Source organism: Arachis hypogaea, chromosome 7 (assembly GCF_003086295.3).
Source record: "Arachis hypogaea cultivar Tifrunner chromosome 7, arahy.Tifrunner.gnm2.J5K5, whole genome shotgun sequence".
Classification (NCBI taxonomy): Eukaryota; Viridiplantae; Streptophyta; class Magnoliopsida; order Fabales; family Fabaceae; genus Arachis; species Arachis hypogaea.
In genome coordinates, this window is record NC_092042.1 from 78641939 (window position 1) to 78663026 (window position 21088).

Below are 21088 nucleotides of genomic sequence, written 5' to 3' on the forward strand. Positions count from 1 at the left end.
TTCAGAGCTTGATGTCAAAAAATAATGAAAATCGAGAAAAGAAAACAAAGAGAAAAGTACGTAAATGAAGAAGGAGAAAGAGAAGGCAAAAATGAAAAAAAGAAGAAGAAGAAGAAGAAGAAGAAGAAGAAGAAGAAGAGGAAAAAGAACGTGTAGCAAGAAGAAGAAGAAGGTGCAGTGAAATTGCGTAGTAACGGTTGAAGAAGGAGAAAGAGAAGGCAAGAAACGAAAAAAAAAGAAGAAGAGGAAGAAGAAGAAGAACGTGCAGTAACGGTTCAAGCGCGTCAATATAATGACTTGTAAAGACTTGTATAAAAAAATGTTTGTATGTGGAGAATTTCTCTAATTCTAATGCCTTAAATTCAAAAAATTAATTTCTTAATTACAAAAAAATTACAGCAACACGTGAATAGGCATTCAAGGAGATAAAAAAAAAAGTAACAAACTGAAAAAGTGGGAAAGAGGTTATAAAAGTGATAAATTTTTTATTACCAAATTCAAAATAAATTTGAGCAATGCTAGGGGGCCAGCAATTTTTGTGATTGTTAGCCATCAACTAGCCATCAATGATGATTTGATGGTGTGAGATTTCATCCAATGGCTCACCTTTCTCTGCTGGTTAAATGCTGGCCAAAATTCAACAAAACTGCTGGCCCCCTAGACTTTTCCAATAAATTTAATTAGATTGAGCTTACACTTAATCTTGGAGATTGAAGATTGAAGAAGGAAGAGGAGAATGAGGAAATAGAAGATTACAGAGAGTGAGAAGAAGCTTTTTCTCTATTACAGAAAAATCAGAGAGATCACAAACAATTGTGACGTATATATATGAATCTATTACTCACACCACAAGCTACTTAACTTACCATAACTACATATACCTTGAGCCATTCATAGCCTCAAGTGCCAGCTCAGCTTCTACTCAACTAACTGAATCCTAACAAACTACACAGCTAATTTTACTCACTCCTAACTAATTGTAACCAATTCTTTGCTTCCAAATCAGATGACAGTCATGATGTTTGATATGCAAAAATGTATAGATACTTAATAGGAGAAAAACTACTACAATAGCCACACTTTAAATGAAATAATAAATTGATTATATTTAGGTCATGTCTCGTTTAGAAAAATATCTTTATTAATAAAGCCATCTTTGTAACCTTTATGTAACGATCTATATAATATCTATGTAATAATAAAATCCTTGAAACTCTCACGCTTCAAATCATATCCAGATATTACAATTGATGGATCCATGCAAAATAAAAACAAATAATAAGGAGCCTCAGAGAAGTAATATTAGGATCCATTAATATTCAAATTACAATCTAATCAAAACTACTAAAGGTAAAGTAACTAATTTCATATTCATCACTACTATTAATTAATCCTAACCAGTCCTGACTTCATTGTCAGAATTCCATTAAAATTTCATAATAGGTTCTTGGATACACAAAGCATTATTTGATTAGTGGAGGACAAATCCGGAAAATAATAATCTCGAAACTAGGTTAAAACAAAAGTTAATCAAGCTTTACTATGATTAATTAATTTTAATATTATTGATTATTTCAAGCTAAGTCTTTGTCAATTGTTAAAATTTAACCATGAGTTCAAATATAAAAATTAAAAAATAAAACCAATGAGAAACACGTTTTCTCCCAAAAATATATAATACAATTACTAGCTAATCCGTTTAATTTGACTGAACAAGAATAGTTGCCTTGCCTCAAATTGGGGGCAAAATCGTCCTTTTTGTGTACATCTGGTTAGAATAGATAATTTTATCAATTCAGATCATCCATATTAAATTATCAAAAATATATATTATAGGACAAAAATATACTTATACTCATAAGAATGGTTGAAAAAATTTAGTTCTTTGATCGATCTTTTTCTATCAAAAATTTTTTATATTTGTAATAGGATTGAATCACAACTCTTTGATGAAAAAAGAGATATGTTAAAGACTAAAATCTTGAGATCACTATTTATATTCGAGTGTGATCCCATTAAATATTAAAATTTAAATAAAAAATAATTATAATTTATTTTAATATTTATAATAATAAATAAATTACTATTATATAAATTATTTAATTTAAAATAATATAATTTATTATTATAATTAATATATGTATTATTTACAAACAAATTAAAAAATTAAATAAATTTTCAAACACACGTAATCACGTATAGCACTAAGTAAGAATGATGACGTCATCATCATGATGCATTTCCATGAAAAGCAACAACCTATGAATCCAAGCTCCTGGCTAACACATCAGTTGCAATATACAAGAGAAAAATCTCTCTCTCTCCCCCCTACCTATACGTGGCAAAAGCCCATTGGCTGTGTTCTCCAATTAAACTACTTAGCTCATCAACACTATTTGCCTCTCATCATCATCACTATATAAAAAGAACATTAATCAAAGTTCCACTATATATACTTTTCATATTCTCTCATCATCTAATTTTGTGAGGGTTTAATTTCTGCCACTACGCACAAAAAATATGGAGAATCAAAATTCAAGGGGAAGAAAAGCAATAATAGAACAAGAGCTACTTAGAGGGCGTGACATGGCGAATCAATTGCTTGAAGTGCTTGTTGCTCATAATAACAAATCCAATAATCATCACTATCTAAATAGATCATATGATGATGATAAAGGGTTAATGGTACTATTACCATATGCTGAAGATCTTGTGCATCAAGTACTAAGATCATTCACGAATTCCCTTTTGATCTTGAACACTACTACTACCACTAAAAGTGATGCTATTGATCATGATGTTTTCTCCGATGGAAGGGTGGTTTTTGATTCTACAAAATTCAGAGATTTCTCTTCTACTACTTCTTCTCCGAGTCTTCATCACACAAACAATAATCGATTAAGAAAGTAAGAATATAATCATATATTATAGGGTGTAGATATATATTGATATATATCAAATAATTACTTTATGTATGTTATTGATTTTCATATTATTTTCCTTTTAAAAATGTTAACAATCAAAAGTTTATTGAGTCCCTTTAATTATATGTACAGATTTTCTCAATAGCTCTTAGCTTCTTGATGATTAATTATTATGGTATTGTCTTTTATTTTTATCCGAAATGATATATATGCCTCTCATATGATTTTGTCACGGGTGTTTTCTTCATTAATTTGATATTTTCCTAAGTAAAAAACTCTTATGTCAAACAAATGTTTTGTCTCTTCAATTTTTAGGTTAGTGTACTAATGTAGTCCCAGACAATATTCGGGTTCAATTTTATTTTAGGTTAATGATATCTGATTCCGAAGGCTTTCAAAAGAAAACAAACAAGAATTTATTTACTAACTTAATTAACCCAAATTTATATGTCTTGAATTTGATAAGATCATCTGTACCAACATGGGAGAAGGACAGTCCAATTTTAATTGAAGATGGACATGAATGGAGAAAATATGGACAAAAGATGACAATGAATTCAAAATACCTAAGGTATTCTTCAATGAAATTTCCAGCTTTAATTTTATGAATTTAATTTTAATGCACTGAAAAATAAAATGTTATCGCATCTATTTCTTGGATAACTATTCATACGATCAATGTAAAAATTAATTATTTTTGCCAACAAAACGTTAATAATTAGATACATATATAAAATTATTTTATTTATATTGACAATGCATCAAAATTAAATTCTTAATTTTATTTGTACCATTCATTTCAAAATACTAGGGTTATTAATCATTTTCTTTAAAAATAATACATATTTTTTTAACTAATTAAATTAATTAATATTATATATATATATATATATATATACTCAAACATAAATGTATCTTAATAATATTGCAGTGAATTTGGTTTATATTTTCACTTTTAAAATTTTATTAAAAAATAATAAAAATAATAAAACATTTTTTTATCTTTATTTTTTATTTTTTTATTTTTTTATTCATAAAATTTTAAAAATAAAAAATATTGAAAATAAAATTACAAATCAAACCACACGTAATTTTCTAATGGAGAAACAGGTAAACTAAAGCAACATTTATTAGAAAAACAAATTATTCCTAATTCAATTATAACCTAATCATGTATATTAATAAAATAAACATATGATTCAATAAAATTGTTGCATGCAGGAATTATTATAGGTGCAGTCACAAGAATGATCAAGGTTGCCCAGCAACAAAAAAAGTGCAACAAATTCAAGACAATCCACCATTGTTCCGAACAAGCTATTATGGTCATCACATATGCAAAAGCATCACTTATAATGAGGAAACAATTTTGGAATCTGAATCTTTTTCCGAATCTTCTATGTTCCTTAGCTTCAATAATAATAATAATAATAACAATAATAGCAATGTTATTATTACACCTAGCAAAGAACACCAATTTTCATCATCACAAGCTTTTGAATCAAAAAACTTCATCTCACAAAACCAATTATTACTATCTTCATCAGATTACTACCACCCATTATGTGTCTATGAAGAACTTGGTTTCGACTATTCTAGGCATCATGATCCTATGCTATATTCCACTGATGAAAAGGTTCAATTTGACAATAATGCTTTAGGGTGGGACTTATTGGATTATGATGGCTTGGCATGTTATGGTCAACAAATTTAAGAAGACTTTTGGTGACGTCAGCTTGGAACAGAGATTCAATAGAATTTAGGTTTCTTAATTAACTATTAGGAGAGTTTGTTAAGAAAATTAAATGATGAGTTGAGTTTTATTTGAAATTCAGAAGACAAAAGCAAAATTAATTAATTAAATAAGAATCTTTCTTCCGTTAGATTTTTCCCCCTTTTGTAGAGATTTAATTAAACAGCGGTTGTGTAATGCATATAAGTTTTACTTTTCTTAATAAATTATGAAATTTGTATAATAATTAAGATGTTGCCCAAGGATTTTCACTCGTTGGTTTGGCTTGTTGGTTTTTTTTTAAGACAAATTAAAGATTTAATAAATTAAATCGAGATGATATGGTTTAGTTTCTCATAAGTGTTTTTATTAATAATTAATTTCTAGTACAAGTCATTTAATTAAATAAGTCTAACAAGTTGAGTTGAAACTCATTTTGGCTCGTGAAATTTTTTACCGGTCTCAATTTTGACCCTCAAATTTATAGTTACCCAATTAACACTTTCAAATATTGGATCGTGTCCCACTTTTGTTCCTGTAACTATCTTTGTTAACGAAAATTTGATATAGCACGTTAAGTTAACAAAGTGTGTATCCACGTGGCACCTAACTTATCATAATATAGATGTGTAATGAGTGAATAATGTGGCAAAAGTTGAATGAACTCAATTTAACTCCTCCATAGATGATAAAACCCAAATTTGCTGCCCTCTTTTCCCAATACGTTCAAGACTTTGCTGGAGAAATAATGAGTTCAGGAAGTCAAGTTGTAAGGAGTTCTACACGATCATGTTCTCATGGGGCTTCTATGAGAAACCTTACTCGTAGGAGATTGGGGAAAATTTTTAATTGGTGTGGTTGTGGAATATGTCCAGTGCTTCGATGGTCTGGGACGAATGCCAATCCTGAGAGACCCTTTTATGAGTGTCCAAAATATAATGTAAGTTATCAATGTCGTCTTCTTCTTCTTCAATGTGTTGCTACTGGTACTTTTGTTTGATGAGTAATCTTAAAATCCTTTCTTTTTATTAGTTGATGTGAAATTGGCAGAGTTCTGGGAGAATGTGGTGTGGTTTCTTTATGTGGACAGATGGCGAAGAAGAATAGAGTTTAATGGGCAAAACACAACCTACAAGCAGTGATGATAGTTGGAAGATGAGTTTAGCATGTATAATTACTTCAATGGAAGTTGAAAATAGGTGTTTGAAAATATGAATTAGTATTTTAAGTTTGGTTATTTGTTTAGGTATGTTTGTGACTGTAATGTATGGTATAAGTATGATTAAATTTTGATTAAAAGTGTAGACCTAAAAGTGTATACTTTAAGGGTAAATGAAAGCATTGTATTCAGATTTTCATGAAAAAGAAGCATGGTGTTAGCTCCTCTGGTACATATGTAATGTTACAACAGTGAAGAAGTAAAGCTAAGTATTAAGCATACTGGTATCATTCATAAACCTGGAATAAAGTGTCTACATTTAGGGTCCAAAAAAGGGCATTCATAATGAATATTCAAAAGCATTGCTTGCTAATAACTGAACAAATATCCAGAAAGTCATGAACAAAATACATCTAAAAATTCTTCAACAAAATAGTCAAGTTTTTGGACACACATAATCATGTTCCAGTGACACAAGATAAACATAATTAGGAAAACAACTACCCTAACTATAATAGTCCATCACAACTAAACATCATTCATTTTTTCTTAGGAGGTTTGAATGTTGGCTTCACTCCTGGTGTTGGGACAAATTTCATGAATTCAGTCATCCTTAAAGATGTTGCAGTACTTACTCCCTACAATGGGTCAACACTTGTTGATCCTGGGACTGGAGATGCTTTCATCTTAGATTGTAATTTATTAGGCCTCGTTGCAGGAGTTACCTATAGTTGCAAGTAGAATACAAGTCCCCATCAATTTAATACACAATTAAATTAAATAGATATTTAAAATAAACGTTAAAAACACAAATAATAGGGCATATTAGATTCTTACTTGTTCCTGATCTCCATTATCTGGTTGTGAAAAAGGTGCCTGTGATAGCACAATCTCTGAAGGAGTATTAGCATTTGTTGGGGCCTCAAAAGTAGCAACATCAGTTGCTGGAACAGGGTCACCCTCTGCTTCTCCATCTTGTGCAGATTGACCCTCTATGGTTCCATTTGCATTAAATTTTTTTTCTTTCTTCTTAGCTATTACAGCTGTTGCAGCAGCAGTAAGGACAGCTGCAATGTCATCAGCTCTTTTGTGGGAGTAGCTTCTTTTCGTGTGACATTTTGTCTTACAGTAAACACAAGAAAACTCCTTGTACTTTCTAACTAGTTTTGTTGCATCTGTCTTACTTTTCTTACTTTCTGAAGGCTCTTCATCTAAATTCTTCCGTCGTTTCTTCTTCAAAGGACCTGGCTTCTTCCGAATCTTGGGAGCTTGAGGCCTACTATACTGAGACTTCTCCTACATTACTTGTATGTCCAGGGATGAGATTCAAGGAATGCTTATATATTTTTCTATATGAGTCTATTGTCAACCACTTGTGACAATAGTCTTTAGGATTCCCATTGAGTCTAGCTATTGCAGCACATGCGTGGACATATGGCATGCCTGAAATTCAGATTACATCCAATCAGAGAGGATGTTCAGTAACAAACAATTTATATTCAATCAAAACAGAATTTGTTCCAAGCTAAATTGTATGCCTAACACATTTATTTCAATCAAAGTTACGATTCCTACAAAAGTTGACAATGAGACCTCAAATGTATATATGAAACATTTTATAACTACTACCAAATAAGAAAAAAAATAATCTTATACCTGTGATCTGCCAGAATCTACATGTGCATATCTGCTTTCCCAAGTCAACAGTCATATTTGTTGACCACCCATGAATCTCAAATCTATGATAGCATCATTACCACACCACACCAGACGCTATTTTTGTGACTCCTTCCTTGTCTTCTCTAGTCTACTCTTTTGAATAGGAGGTAACCTGCCAATGTGGTGTTGCAGCTTCACTTTATTTTTTGTAATTGTTCTCATCACGAACATTCGTACTTCTTCTAATATAGTGAGTATAGGCTTTTCCCTATATTCCTTTATCCTTGCATTGAAGATCTCGCACACGTTATTACAAATGTTATCCAGCTTCGGAGCATGGCTAAAGTATGCCTTGGTCCAACTTTTCTTCGGCCATTTGTTCACCTCATTCTTTCTCTTTACCTTCTCCATCTTCTGCTCAAAGCTATGCCTAGTTATCTCTCTTACACATTTCCATAATATGGTTCTTAACTCTTACTCTTTTCATTGCTTGTTAAAATTTTTTCACAGGTGCCACACAGAAAACCTATGGTGCACTCCAGGCATCAATTCACGGACTGCTGGAATTAATCCCTGCCATAATATGTAGAACAGTTAGCAGTTAATGTTATCGAGCCCCAATTAAGCCCCTCAAACTAACACTTAAGACTCTATCTGATCTCTTAAATTTAAATTATGTCCCAACACAGTTTTCCAAAGTTGCAGTCAAAATTTTTAAAGCTTAAATATTACTTTTTGCATGTCCGACATAAAGCACCAGTTGTTAGAGGCTACATCACCCAGATCAACCAACAAAAGCTCCAAAAACCATCACCAATTGTATTTGTTCTCGACCTTTACAATAGCCCAAGCGATTACATATATGTGGTTGTTGGCGTCTTGTCCAACTGCGGCTAGTATTTGTCCTCCAAAGTGTGTCTTCAAAAAGGCTCCATCTAGCCCAATTAGAGGTCGACACCTAGTCTTGAATCCTTTCTTGTATCCATCGAGGCATATGTACATTTTTTTGAAAGTTGGTTCTCCTTCAGGTTGTGGCTTCACTCCTATTTTAACCGTTGATCCAGGGTTACTTTTGAGTAGTGTCTCTATATAGTCTCTGAGAAGTGTGTATTTTGCTGTCACATCCCCATATACAATGTTCCTTGCACTACTTAAGGCTCTAGTTAGAGAGAACTTATTCAAGTCAAGATCACACTTCCTCTTGAAGTAATCAGACGCTTCTCCATGCTTGAGGTTAGGGTATTTTCTTATTTTCTTTACCAGCTTTAAGGCTAGCCACTTTTTGTTTGTTGCCCTACTTTTAGTCCTCATTGCACATATGTGGTCATTTTTGAATGTTTTCATCTGCTTGCAAGTCTCTTCATGATCCATAGAGGCATATGCAACCCACTTACAACCCTCCTTCTTGTACTTGCAAACAGCTCTCACCCTATAACTCTCATTCCTTTTAAAATTGATTTGCCTCTCCTTTTGTATGGTGAACTCCCTCACTGCCTCAATAAATCATGTTTGCTATTGAACTTCATCCCGACCTCCAACTTTAGCTCTCCAAATCTTTCTCCCTCCACGAACATTGGAAAAGCATCGTCATCATCCGCATCAGATTCTTCGTCTAAAATAGGTGGGGTCTTCATTTCCTCAGATTTCCATGAATCATTTCCATCGGAATTATCGTGGTATGCATTAAAGGCATCATATGGTGGCTGGACCTCATTGACTTTTTCTATCACTTGACCCAGATCAACTTTCTCATCAGAATTCTGAACTATCAGCTCATCTTCTTCACACAAGTATTCCAGACATATCTTACCTTTTGCCTTATTCTTCTTCATTTTTAACTCCCTGGCTCTTGCTGTAGCAACTTCAGAATCAGAATCATCATCGCTTGAATTCTCAAAAGCCTCGCCCTATAGAGCTTATCTTTCACACTCTCATACGAGTCACTACTGTCACTGCTTAATGTCATTGTAGGGACCTCACCAATAGCGTTCTTCCCTTTGGGTGTAAATCTTGAAGTTGATCGTGTCACTCGTTTTGGTGGTGGTATTGTTACCTTCTTGACATCACCTTTCTTTGGGGTAGACTTTGAATTCTTTTTGACACTTGTTGCAGATTTTTTTGTAGTGGTGGTTGGAATAGACTTTTTAGATTTATTGGTTTTTGGTTTAGAAGAACATAGCCTGGAAAGAGGCATTGATTTAGGCTGGGCTGGAGGTGTGGAGGTGGTAGACTAGGGTGTAGGATTTGAGGTGGGTTGGACTGCAGGTGAAGAATTGGTTTAGGCTACAGGTTTTGACTTGGGCTGGGCTAGAGGTTCAGAGGTGGGCTAGGCTAGATGATTTGAGGTGGGCTGGGTTTGAGGTTCAGAGTTGGGCTGAGTTGGAGGTGTAGAGTTCGGCTGGCCTAGGGGTACAGAGTTTGCATCAGGGAATCTGATAATATTTTGTTCAAAGGGTGTGTTTGGGATACATGAATGAATATGGATTTGAGGTGGTGTCAGATACAGGAGTTTTTGGATTGGGGGTCATCGAGACTAGTTGTGGAACCTCATCACCTTTATGTTCAGAATTTTTATGCTCAAGGTACACATGCACTACACTTTCATTATTCCTTGCGTGAAAGCACATCTCCAAAAGCCCTTTCTCATGTGAGAGTGCTCTCAATCCAGTCTTTAAGGGCCTCCCAGGAGCTAGCCACCAGCACTCCTTCAAGTTTTCATATCCTAGAACCTTGTAGTAATTTCTTATTGAGAATAGTCCAATGTATGTTCCTCTAGTCCAAACAACTGTTCAATTTGATTTCTGACATACACCACTTCTCCATCTTCTTTCGTCTCAAAATTTCTTCCATGTTGAATGACAATTGTTACATCATCATCCATCTACATTGCAAAATAACAAAAATCTCAACAATGATTTCAAAAAACAAAGCATACTGGCTTAACTGAATTCAAACTCCAAACAGGATAATAGTTCATCATTCATTTTCAAACGATAAATTTTTTAAACACAAGCAATAACACACACATAATAACATTTATCCAGAGACAACAAAAGATATAATTGACATTCTCTTCTTCAGCAAGGAAAAAAACCCTAGTATCATTCACATGCAACAACTTCCAATGCCCTAGATATAATCAGCACCTTGCTTTGACAATAACAATGCAATATAAAAACTAAAACAAAAGCCAAGAACAGAGTATCAAGAAATTTGTGAAAAAAAATAAAACTTCACTTCTTAACCTGATCTTCGTCATTTCTTTCTGCGACAATGCTAGTTGTTCAGCAACCTCACCCAGCAGTCCAACACGATGAATGTTACTATGATTCTCCTTTCTCATAGTCAAACATGTGAGAAGAACAAAAATGTGGAGAAGAATAATAGAAGAAAAAGAGAATGAAAAAGAAGAGTCAAGTTACTTCTATGTCTTCATCTATATGTTCACCAAACTTTTTTAACCCAAAGAAGCCCTTAAACAACGTCGCATTGAGTGAAAATTGGAAGGGAACATAAAAGGACGTCATTTTAGGGTTTTCTACATATCAACTTAATGTGCCACATCAGATCTCCATTAACAGAGATAGCTACAGGGGCAAACATGGAGAACGATCCAATATTTGGGAGTGTTAATTGCGTGACTATAAATTTGGGGGTCGAAATTGAGGCCGTTTGAAAATTTCAGGGGCTAAAATGAGTTTCAACTCCTAACAAGTCATTTATACTCACACATTCCTACTGTTCGTTCTTCTTTTTCTTCTTCATCACTCCTTCGTCTTCTTCTTCTTCTTCTCTTTTTTTTTTGTTATTTTTCTCTTTCGTTATCGTCATCACCAACACCACTTCCTCCTCCTCCTCCTCCTTATTTTCTCATTGGACTTTGTTCTCCTCCTTCCTTTTCCTCCTTCTCCTCCATCATCTTCATCATCATGATTATCATTGTTATAGTCATCGTCGTCTTCTTCTTATACGTATTGTCTTTATCGTTATCGTCGTTGTTGTAGAATTTTTACCATATTGATGATGTTGCCTGATCCAAAATTTTTGCCATAGAATATTTTCAAGTTTCTTCTTGTTTTACTCTCTTAACAAGAATAAAAACAAAAAATCAAACAAAGAAGAAACACATAATACTATAAAATTACTTAGAAAAGGATGAACCTACATTCATTCAACTAAAAGAAAAAAAAGAAATAAGAAAAAAAAAGAAAAAAATATAGCATTAAAGAAAATATTTTTGTGTCTTTGTATCAAATTTTGATGTAAAACTGAGATATTATGTGTATTGTTAAGAATTTTTGGTGTATTTGTACTGATAAATTTTGCATAATTCAAATCTCTTTCTGTTCTTTCTCCTCATCTTCTGCTGCTGCTTCTTCTTCTTTTTTATCATCATCATCATCTTCTTTTTTCTTATTCATCTTTTACTTCTTGTTGTGCCTTCTCAAGTTTTTTCTTGTTTTACTCTCTTAACAAGAATAAAAACAAAACAAAAAAATCAAATAAAGAAGAAGAAAAAAAATACATAATGCTGCAAAATTACTTGGAAGAGGTTGAACCTACATTCATTCAACTAAAAAAAAGAAAGAAATAAGAAAAAAAAAGAAAAATGCAGTATTCAATTTTTTTGTGTATTTATAGTGAATTTTGGTGTAAAACTAAGATATTTATGTGTATTGTTAAGTATTTTCGGTGTATGTGTACTGATTAGATTTAGGTAAGTTTGGCAGTGTGTCATAAAAATCCCACGAATCATCGATAACGGGACAGATCTAAGACCTCCAGGATATGGCAGGGAGTATAATTAGACTAAACAGAGTATATTTTGGGAGTTGCCTTATTAGAAAGACAACTTAGTTTGACATTGTCTTGATGTGAGGCACATTGAAAAAATACGTGTTTGATAATATCATGTACATAGTAATGGACGATGAGCAAACAAATGACAACAATAAAGCTAGGCTCGATTTTATGGACATTTGCAGGCGGCCAAATCTGAACTTAAAGAGACTTGATAACGGGCGGTGGGCTAAAGCAAAGGCGGTGTTCTCTCTAAGTGAAGGAGTAGAGACAAAATATTTGTAGGTGAATTAGAAGATTAAGATTTTCTAATGGTTACACCTTTAACTTAGGCAGGTGTGCAAACGTGTGACAGGATAGACTTACAGGGTTGAAGAGTCATGATTGTCATGTATTCATAGAGTCTTTGCTTCCGATCGCATTCAAAAAACCTCCAACCAACATCTGAAAATTCTTTATAGAAATAAGTGAGTTCTTTAGGGATTTATGTGCTACAAAACATATCATCAATGACCTCACAGTCATGGACAAGAACATTCTCATCATACTTTGTAAGCTAGAGAGAATATTCTCTCCATCCTTTTTTAACGTTATGGAATATTTAGCAGTCCACCTATCGTACAAAGTAATACTATGTGAGCCGGCCCAATTTCGATGGATGTACCCATTTGAGAGGATGATTGGTTCATTCAAGTGCACCGTAAATAACAGAGCTTGAATTAAGGCACCATCTGCGAGGCATTTTTGGCTAAGAAAACTTTCGTATTTTGCTCTTTCTATTTTCTGTCTCATGTTGAGTCATGTAGAACAATGATTACAAGAAATGATGAGAGGGGAGAATCCTTGTTAAGTTGAACAACATACCCAATTTTTTTTTGTCATAAATAGCTGCAATGGGTGCGGGCAGTGACTATTGGATAGAGTAGAAGGAGATCGACGCTGCATATCTGCATGTGTTGCATAACTGTGACCAAATTTCACCCTACCTTGTGAGTTTTTTAAGTCTTCGTAAATATTACAATTAGTAACTTACTAGCTTCGTAATTTAATTAAAAATTTGTTATCCTATTCTATCCTATAGGTTATTTCGAGAGGCAAATCCAGAGACTTCGTTGAACAATTTTTCACGTTGGTTCCGAGAATATGTGAGCGTGCAGCTAACTGACACAATAGATTCAGAACTAGTTGAACTTAGTTGGAGCCCAATGAATAAGGCCACTAGCTACTGGATTTACAATGTTAACAAATACCGGTTCCGTACCTTACAATGGTTGATTGGAAAGAAAACAGATAACGCCAGAGTTTGGATTCATGGGAATTTAGGCGGGATCCATTCTGATTGGTTTGGTGTGTTGCATAATATAATTGAATTATAGTATTTCTATTGCATTATGTACAAGGTGTGCATGTTTAAATGTGAATGTATGATCCAAGTTCGAGACAAGAAACACGAAAGCACAAGGGCTACGATATCACTAAAGTTAATATAACCAGGAAATATAGGCACTACGATCCTTTTATACTACCTCAAAATGAACAACAGGTATACTATTTGCCTTATCCAAGTTCATGCAAGTCTATTTGGGTGGTTGTAGTTAAGACTAAGCCAAGAGACCGTATCAAGTCTGATGATACGATAGAAGGTCAGGAACCTTACTAGATTAACGACCCAACTCCTTCGAAAATGGTGCTTGATACCGGTGAGCCAATTTTCCTTAGGTCTGCTGTTATGAATGATGACATCGTTAATCTTGGACTAGATGCATATGCACTTCTATCAGAGAACAACGATCTTCAAAAAGAAAACAGGATCGATGGCGACGAAGAAGAGGAAGATGAGTTCGATGATAATCAGAAAACTACATCGGAAGAGGAGGATGGTAAACCAAAGGAAGATATTGAATCTGATTAGGGTTAATGTAAACATAGTTTTGTAATATATTTTCTTTAAAAACTTAATTGTATTCGTAACATATATTTCAGTGACTATAAACATAGTTATGTGAATGTAAAATAGTTAGTATTTTTTTAGATATTTCAATTACCATCATTCACTATTTGTAATTTATATATTTCGTCTTCACATCAGGTTTGAAGAGCTATTTCAATTGTTAATTATCAGGGTACATTAGAGATGGACAGAAAAATATAATTTTAAAAAAATTAAAAATGTTATCGTCAGAATTATCGTTGGAATATTCCGATGGTAACATTATTTTTAAAAAATTCAAAAAAATATTTTCGTCGGCATATATCGGATAAATTCGTTGGTAATATAGCGGGAAAACGAACAATATGGCGCCAATGTTACCGTTAGAAATTTCTGATGGTACCGTCCAACTTGATCCATTTTCATACTAACTATATTCTGTCACAGAATCTAATGGTAATTACTGTCGAGCAAAGAAAATTTGATAGTAAATATTTACCAGGAAGGTTTATACCGTCCGATTATTTCTGATGGTAATTAACTTACTGTACTGTTAGATTTTTTTTGTATTTTTCGACCATAAATCTGACGGTACACAACATTTTTCTTATAGTACTAAAATTTTTTTCGTTGCAGAAAAAAAATGTGGCATTTGTTGGTTTAATGTCTTTGTTAAAATGTTATTTTTATATGTCTATATTGTTGTTTTTATTAAGAAAATTTGTAGTTAAAAGATATTGCTACTTTATTTGGTGGCTGAACTGAGTTAAGGGTTTATGCTCTGTTTTTTAGATCATCATCGACTTTTTTTATTTTGTATTTGTAGATGGATGATGGAATAACAATTGTCTTTTATCATGGAGAAAATTTTGAGAGTAAAGAAAATAAAAAAATAGTTTATGTCAGAAACTACATTGATCAGTTAGTTGGATTAGAGGAGGACACAATAAATGTGTTCTCAATAAGAAATTACTACAAGGTTATTGGATATGAAAAGTTGAAGGAATGCTAGTGACTAGCTTCTGAAAGGCCCTTGAAGATTGAATTGAAAGCATTATCAAATGACAACAAATTGTTAGAGATGTGATCTCATACAAAAAATAATTATGTATTTGTGGATGTCTATCATGAAGAGACTTGCTGATAGATAAAGACATTCAACAGTGACTATATCTTTGCTAGGAGGACTAAGAATAGGACAACAAATAGAAAGTGACTAGTCTCAAAGCTGGTCAAAACAATAAAAAAGTATCCTAACCTAAAGCAGGGGAAGCCTTTAATTACTTTAAAAAACTGTGATCTAGACTTGAATAAATCTTCTTTGACTAAAGCATTAAGTGATGCAAAAAATATTATTTATAAGAATGTAGAAGATAATATACATTGATCAAAGTAAGAGACTGTAAAAACTCTTCTAAAAAGTAATTCTGACTCAACCGTAAAGATTGGAGTGATACCCCAACCTGAAGAAAATTTTATTTTTTAAAAAAATATACATATGCCTTGATGGATGCAAGAAAGTCTTTAAGACTGAATGTCACCCCTTGATAGGTTTAGATGGATCCTTCTTGAAGACTCAATTCGGAGGAAAATTCCTTTAACTATTAGATAAGATGTCAACAATCATATATATGTCATTGTCTAGGTCATTGTAGATAATTTTTGTGTTGCTATTTGTGAGGGCAGTTTTAATTTTATAAAGTTAATTTAAGAGTCTGGTTTGATTCATAAATGAATTTTATGGTCTATTTAAGGTCGTAAATTAAAACTTTGAGGGTTACTTTAAGGCATGATTATAAATTTCTTTATAATTTAGACAAATGTGTTCAATAAATTACTGCACATTATGTTAGGAGTTAATTCTAGTAGTATAAGAGGTGATGCTTGGAGTATATCATAGATTTTGTGTGTGGCACATGTAGAGAAATTTTATCAAACAATAAAAAGAATGAGATTTGGGAGGCTTATTATGGAAATGTGCAAGAAAAACTATCATGTATGGGTTTGATAAGAAGACGAAAAGGCCTAAAAAAAGAATGAGGATAATTGGACCTATTTGAACAGATATCCAAGAAAATCATGAATCAGGGCATACTTTAGCGATGATCCTAAGATGAATAACATTTGTAACAATGCATGTAAAGAAGTCAATGCAAGGATAAAAGAGTATAGAGCAAAGCCTATAATTATCCCCCTAGAGGAAGTTCGCATGTTCGTAATGAGAATAATTGCGTAAAACAAAATAAATCTGTAATATCACATTAACAAGATACCTCTTGTTTATAAAAGCAAACTAGAGAAGATAAGATATAAAAAGGATTACAAAAATAATATCCAAAATTATCCATGCTAAATTTATCTTCCAATTATCATCATTATTTGTATATTGTGCTCTTCTACTATGCTGCCTTCTTCTTTGCCATTTGTTCACATAAAAAAATCATATTCCATCCTCCCAAGTCTGTCAATCTATCATCAACCTAAAAAAGTAAACAAATTTATAATACTCATTAACAAAAGTTTTAGTATCAACACATTGAAGAAGAAGACATTGAACTTACATTATAATTTGGACACTCATAAAAGGGTCTCTCAAGATTGACATCCGTCTCAAACCACCGAAATACTGGACATATTCTACAGTCACACCAGTCAAGAATCTTTCCCAATCTACCACGGTTAAAGTTCCTTATAGAGGTGCCATGGGAACACAACCTAACAGATCTTCCTAAAGCTTGGCTACCTGAACTCATAATCTTTTCAGCAAAATTTTAAACATGTTGAAAAAATATAGCTGCAATTTAGGATTTTAACATCTTTGGAAGAGGTTAAATTGAGTAACACCAATTTTTATCACATACATAATTTAATCATTACCTTTTCACCGTAGCAATATGATGAAATCCACGTGAAAATACCCTTTGACAAGTTAATGTACTATATTAGAGTTTAGTTAATAGAAATAATTTCGGGAATAAATATGAGTCACGACTTTATATTTGGGAGTTTTAATTGAGTAAATTAGATTTCAGGATAAAAAATGAGGCAGAGTTAAAATTTCAAGGGTCAAAACAAGTTTTTAATTCAAAATAATTTGATAAAAAAAATTGATTTGTCTAACGAAAAAAAAATTAGACACTAATTTAATAATCAAAATTTAACAAAAGACTAAAATAACATTTAAATTAAAATTTTAAAAAGTGAGTATGTACTGCTTTTTTATAAATTTCTCATATAATTTTTTTTAAGAAAAAAACAAAAATCTTGTTATATAGGCTAGTACAAACTTTAATCCTAACAATTTGGGTGAAAATTTTATATATAAAAATATTTTTGGGATAATACTCTAAAATAGAATTTGGGGATGAAATTTAGAATGATGAATTTTAATTTTTCGCACTTTGTGAAAATTATTTTTTTATTTTTGTAAGTATTTCGTAATCTTTTAAATTTTTTTTTCAATATGCAAGAAGCTTTTTTTCAGCGTCTGCACAAAGTTTTGAAATAAGTTTTTTTTTATCAATATATTTTTGGCTAATTTTTTAAAAATCGTACTAATTTAGTAGCTGATTTTCGGTTAACCAAATCGATTCTCTGAACAATGCTTTGAAGTGACAAATTCAATATTTTTTGATAAATTGGACTAATTGAACACGTGACACGTCTCTGACTATTATTTTATTAGGTGCAAAAACATTAATTTATATACATGTATATTATTATTACCACCTATATTCATGTATTATACCCTCCAAAATTAGATGTAATTAAAAAATAATGTAAAGTTGGTTATTTATTTGAAAACCATAAACTAAAAAACAGGGACAGACCCAATAGCAAAAAAGAGGGGGGCACTTGCCCACAGTGTTTTTTATTTTTTTTAAAAAAATATAGTTCTATATAATATGCCTTTACTTTAAATTTTAAATAACTTTATTATAAATAAATTAAACTCAATTAGCTAAAATTTTAAATTCACTTTTTTATATTTCTCTATCATTTTAATTATTATTTAACTAAATCAAATTTAATTTTTGTGTCGTCACTCCTTTATTCCCTTAAACTCTCTTTTTTTATTTTTATATTTTCAACTTTTTTTCTATTCCTTATCTAGTGGTCATCTTCTCTTCATCAAAAAATAAATTTTAAATTTTTTATATTTTTTATATAGTTCCCCATGACCCTATGTATCTTTTAATTTCATTAATTCTCTTTTTGATATTTTCAATTGCAAATTTTAATTCAAACAATTGTAGTTTAGGTATTAATCTAATATTTTATTTTTTTCGTAAATTTATATATTTTATTTTATTTTCGATTTATTCATTTTTATTACTTATTTTTTATTTTTTGTTCTATTATATGTACCTATGTTGCGTATAAAATTTTAAAATAAATTGATTAATTTATTAATTTAGAATATATTTTTTATTTTTAGAAATAGTAATAAAAAATATTTTAATTACAATACATAATTAAACATATGTATAAAATCTTTCATCTAACATTATATCAAAATTAAATTAAAAAATATATAACAAATTTAATTATTTTAAAAAGAAAGAAAGAAAAAATTGTGAATTATATTTATATTATTTTATATAAACATACTTTTCAAGTTTTCGTATACAGATTTAAATTTTTTAGTATTTATATATAATTCTAGTTTCAAATTATAAATATTAGTGTATCATTAGCCGCTAATATACCAATTAATTCAGTCTTTTATTATTAAATGTGTATAAAAATAAGTTAGGATAATAAAGAATTTATAATTTAATTAAAATATTTTAAGTTCAAATTTTAGAAATAAAAAATATTTTTTTATAAATTATATATAATGAATAATATTTTAAGAATGAAAGTGTTCATTAACTCTTTAATTTTTATATTTCTATATAATTAATAATATTTAACAAAATTTATTTTAGTATATATATTTTCGCCCCTACTCTTAAAATTTTCTGGGCCCGTCACTGCTAAAAAAGAAAAACGAGCAATTAATATATCTAACTATGAATCTTTTTAATAGAATGATACGGCTTCGTCTACATAAAATTTTATTGGAAATTTTAAGTTCTCATCTCTTTCGATCTTTTTTCTTCTTTATAGATAAAGACGAGAGTTCTTTTTTATGAGCTGTTCGAGACTTTTGCTTATAAAAATCTAAATCTAAAGAATTATCTGATCTAGAATAAATATCGTTTTAGACTATATATACTCTAATTAATCTCAGCATCCCTTTTCTAAAATAAAAAACACACACAAACACAAATATCAATTTTCTAAGAGAAAAAACAAGATAAAACAAAACAAAGTTAGCTTGTGGAAAAAACCTACTAGTCCAATGAGGTCGGCTCTTAATTAACTAATAACTATAATTTCTTGCTTGAAAGGATAAAATAAACTCTCCCCTTGTCTTTGAAAATGTTCGGACTAGCCTGAGGATATCACATCTAAATAATAATCTAATTGGATATCTATACAAGCTAATTGAATAAAGACATAAATTTCCTTATATAAAGAAACACCATCAGAAAACATTTACTTATTAAAGGTGTATCCATCATAAGAAGGTTCCTTGCAACAACTTTAAATTCAATCGGTCAATTCTTTCGATTTCAGAAATCAAATCAAACCTCGTTCTACAGTCCTAAAATACGGCTCATGGATTAATATAATAACTTTGATATGTGCGTTCCGATTATTTAACACAACTATGGAATCTATATATAGATTTTATCTATCTACAATTGTTCATATCCAATAACCTTAAATACTATAATGCAATATATATAGATGTTAACAACCTTATGAACTTGCTGTATAATTAAAGCTTAGTCGTTTGTGTTTTCTTGGTCTTTTGTCCTGAATCTAATAATAATAATATTTTAATTTAATATTACATTTCTCAGATCAGAGTGGTACCACTGATTTTGTTGTGAACTTACCAAAAATAAATAAATAACTGAATTTATTTTATGTCGTGAATAGCTAATTAGGAATCTACAATAATCATGGCTTTCTAGAAACTCAATCAGCCTTAATTTTCTACATGTTTAACAACCTTGGATTTAAGATTGTGTTTGTTTATAGAGAGAGAACCTAGAGATAATGCAGAATAATATATTCAGAGATATAAAATTGTGTTTATCTTAAGAGATATAGACAGAGACAATATATCTAAAAATATTGAATTAGTGTATTTTATATTTATTCTGACAGAAAGAACATACACAGAGACACTAATAACAAGAGACACAATTTATTTTTTATTTTTTCTTTTATTATTTTTGTTAATTTTTTATTATTATATTTTTTGTCTCAAATTTTTTGAATGAAAAAAATGAGAATAAATTAAATTTTCATAATTTGATCTAGTTTATCACCAAACAGAATACTAGAACACAAAATTTTATGTCTCTGTCCTTTACATCTTGTTCTCAATGTCTTGTCTTATCCTGTTCTCAGAAATAAACGCAGCCTAAGTGCCTAACTGAAGTCCTATAGATGTCTTTTAATGAAGATTTATCCATTATCAAATTAAATTTAAAATATTATCACTTAATTATTATTCAAAAACAAAAATATTTATCACCTTAATCAATTTAATTTCATGTTATTACCTAGTCAATAATCTAGTACTCAGATTCATAGTTATAAGAATCAGACTGGACCGGCCGATTAAACTAGAAATTGGTGAACTAGTTATTTGGTTGGTTTAGTTGAGCAATCTGATCGAATAAAGAACAAAATTGGAGAAAATCGGGTTGAGCCATCCGATTTTGATGAAAACTAAAAAACCGGCGGTTTTATATAACTCGAACGGTTCAAAATTCTTTTTTTTTCTTTGCCAAAATGACATCATTTTGGGTCTTTAAAAA

General features: G+C 30.9%; 1 protein-coding gene across 1 annotated transcript; it reads left to right on the plus strand.

Moving 5' to 3' along the window:
• The first annotated feature begins 2511 nt into the window (after positions 1 to 2511).
• On the plus strand, positions 2512 to 4702 carry LOC112701659 (uncharacterized). The gene is made up of 3 exons (XM_072198641.1): positions 2512 to 2906; positions 3391 to 3495; positions 4146 to 4702. The coding sequence occupies exons 1-3, from the start codon at positions 2521 to 2523 to the stop codon at positions 4636 to 4638; spliced, it is 984 nt and encodes a 327-aa protein (XP_072054742.1). The 5' UTR covers positions 2512 to 2520; the 3' UTR covers positions 4639 to 4702.
• Positions 4703 to 21088: the final 16386 nt, after the last annotated feature.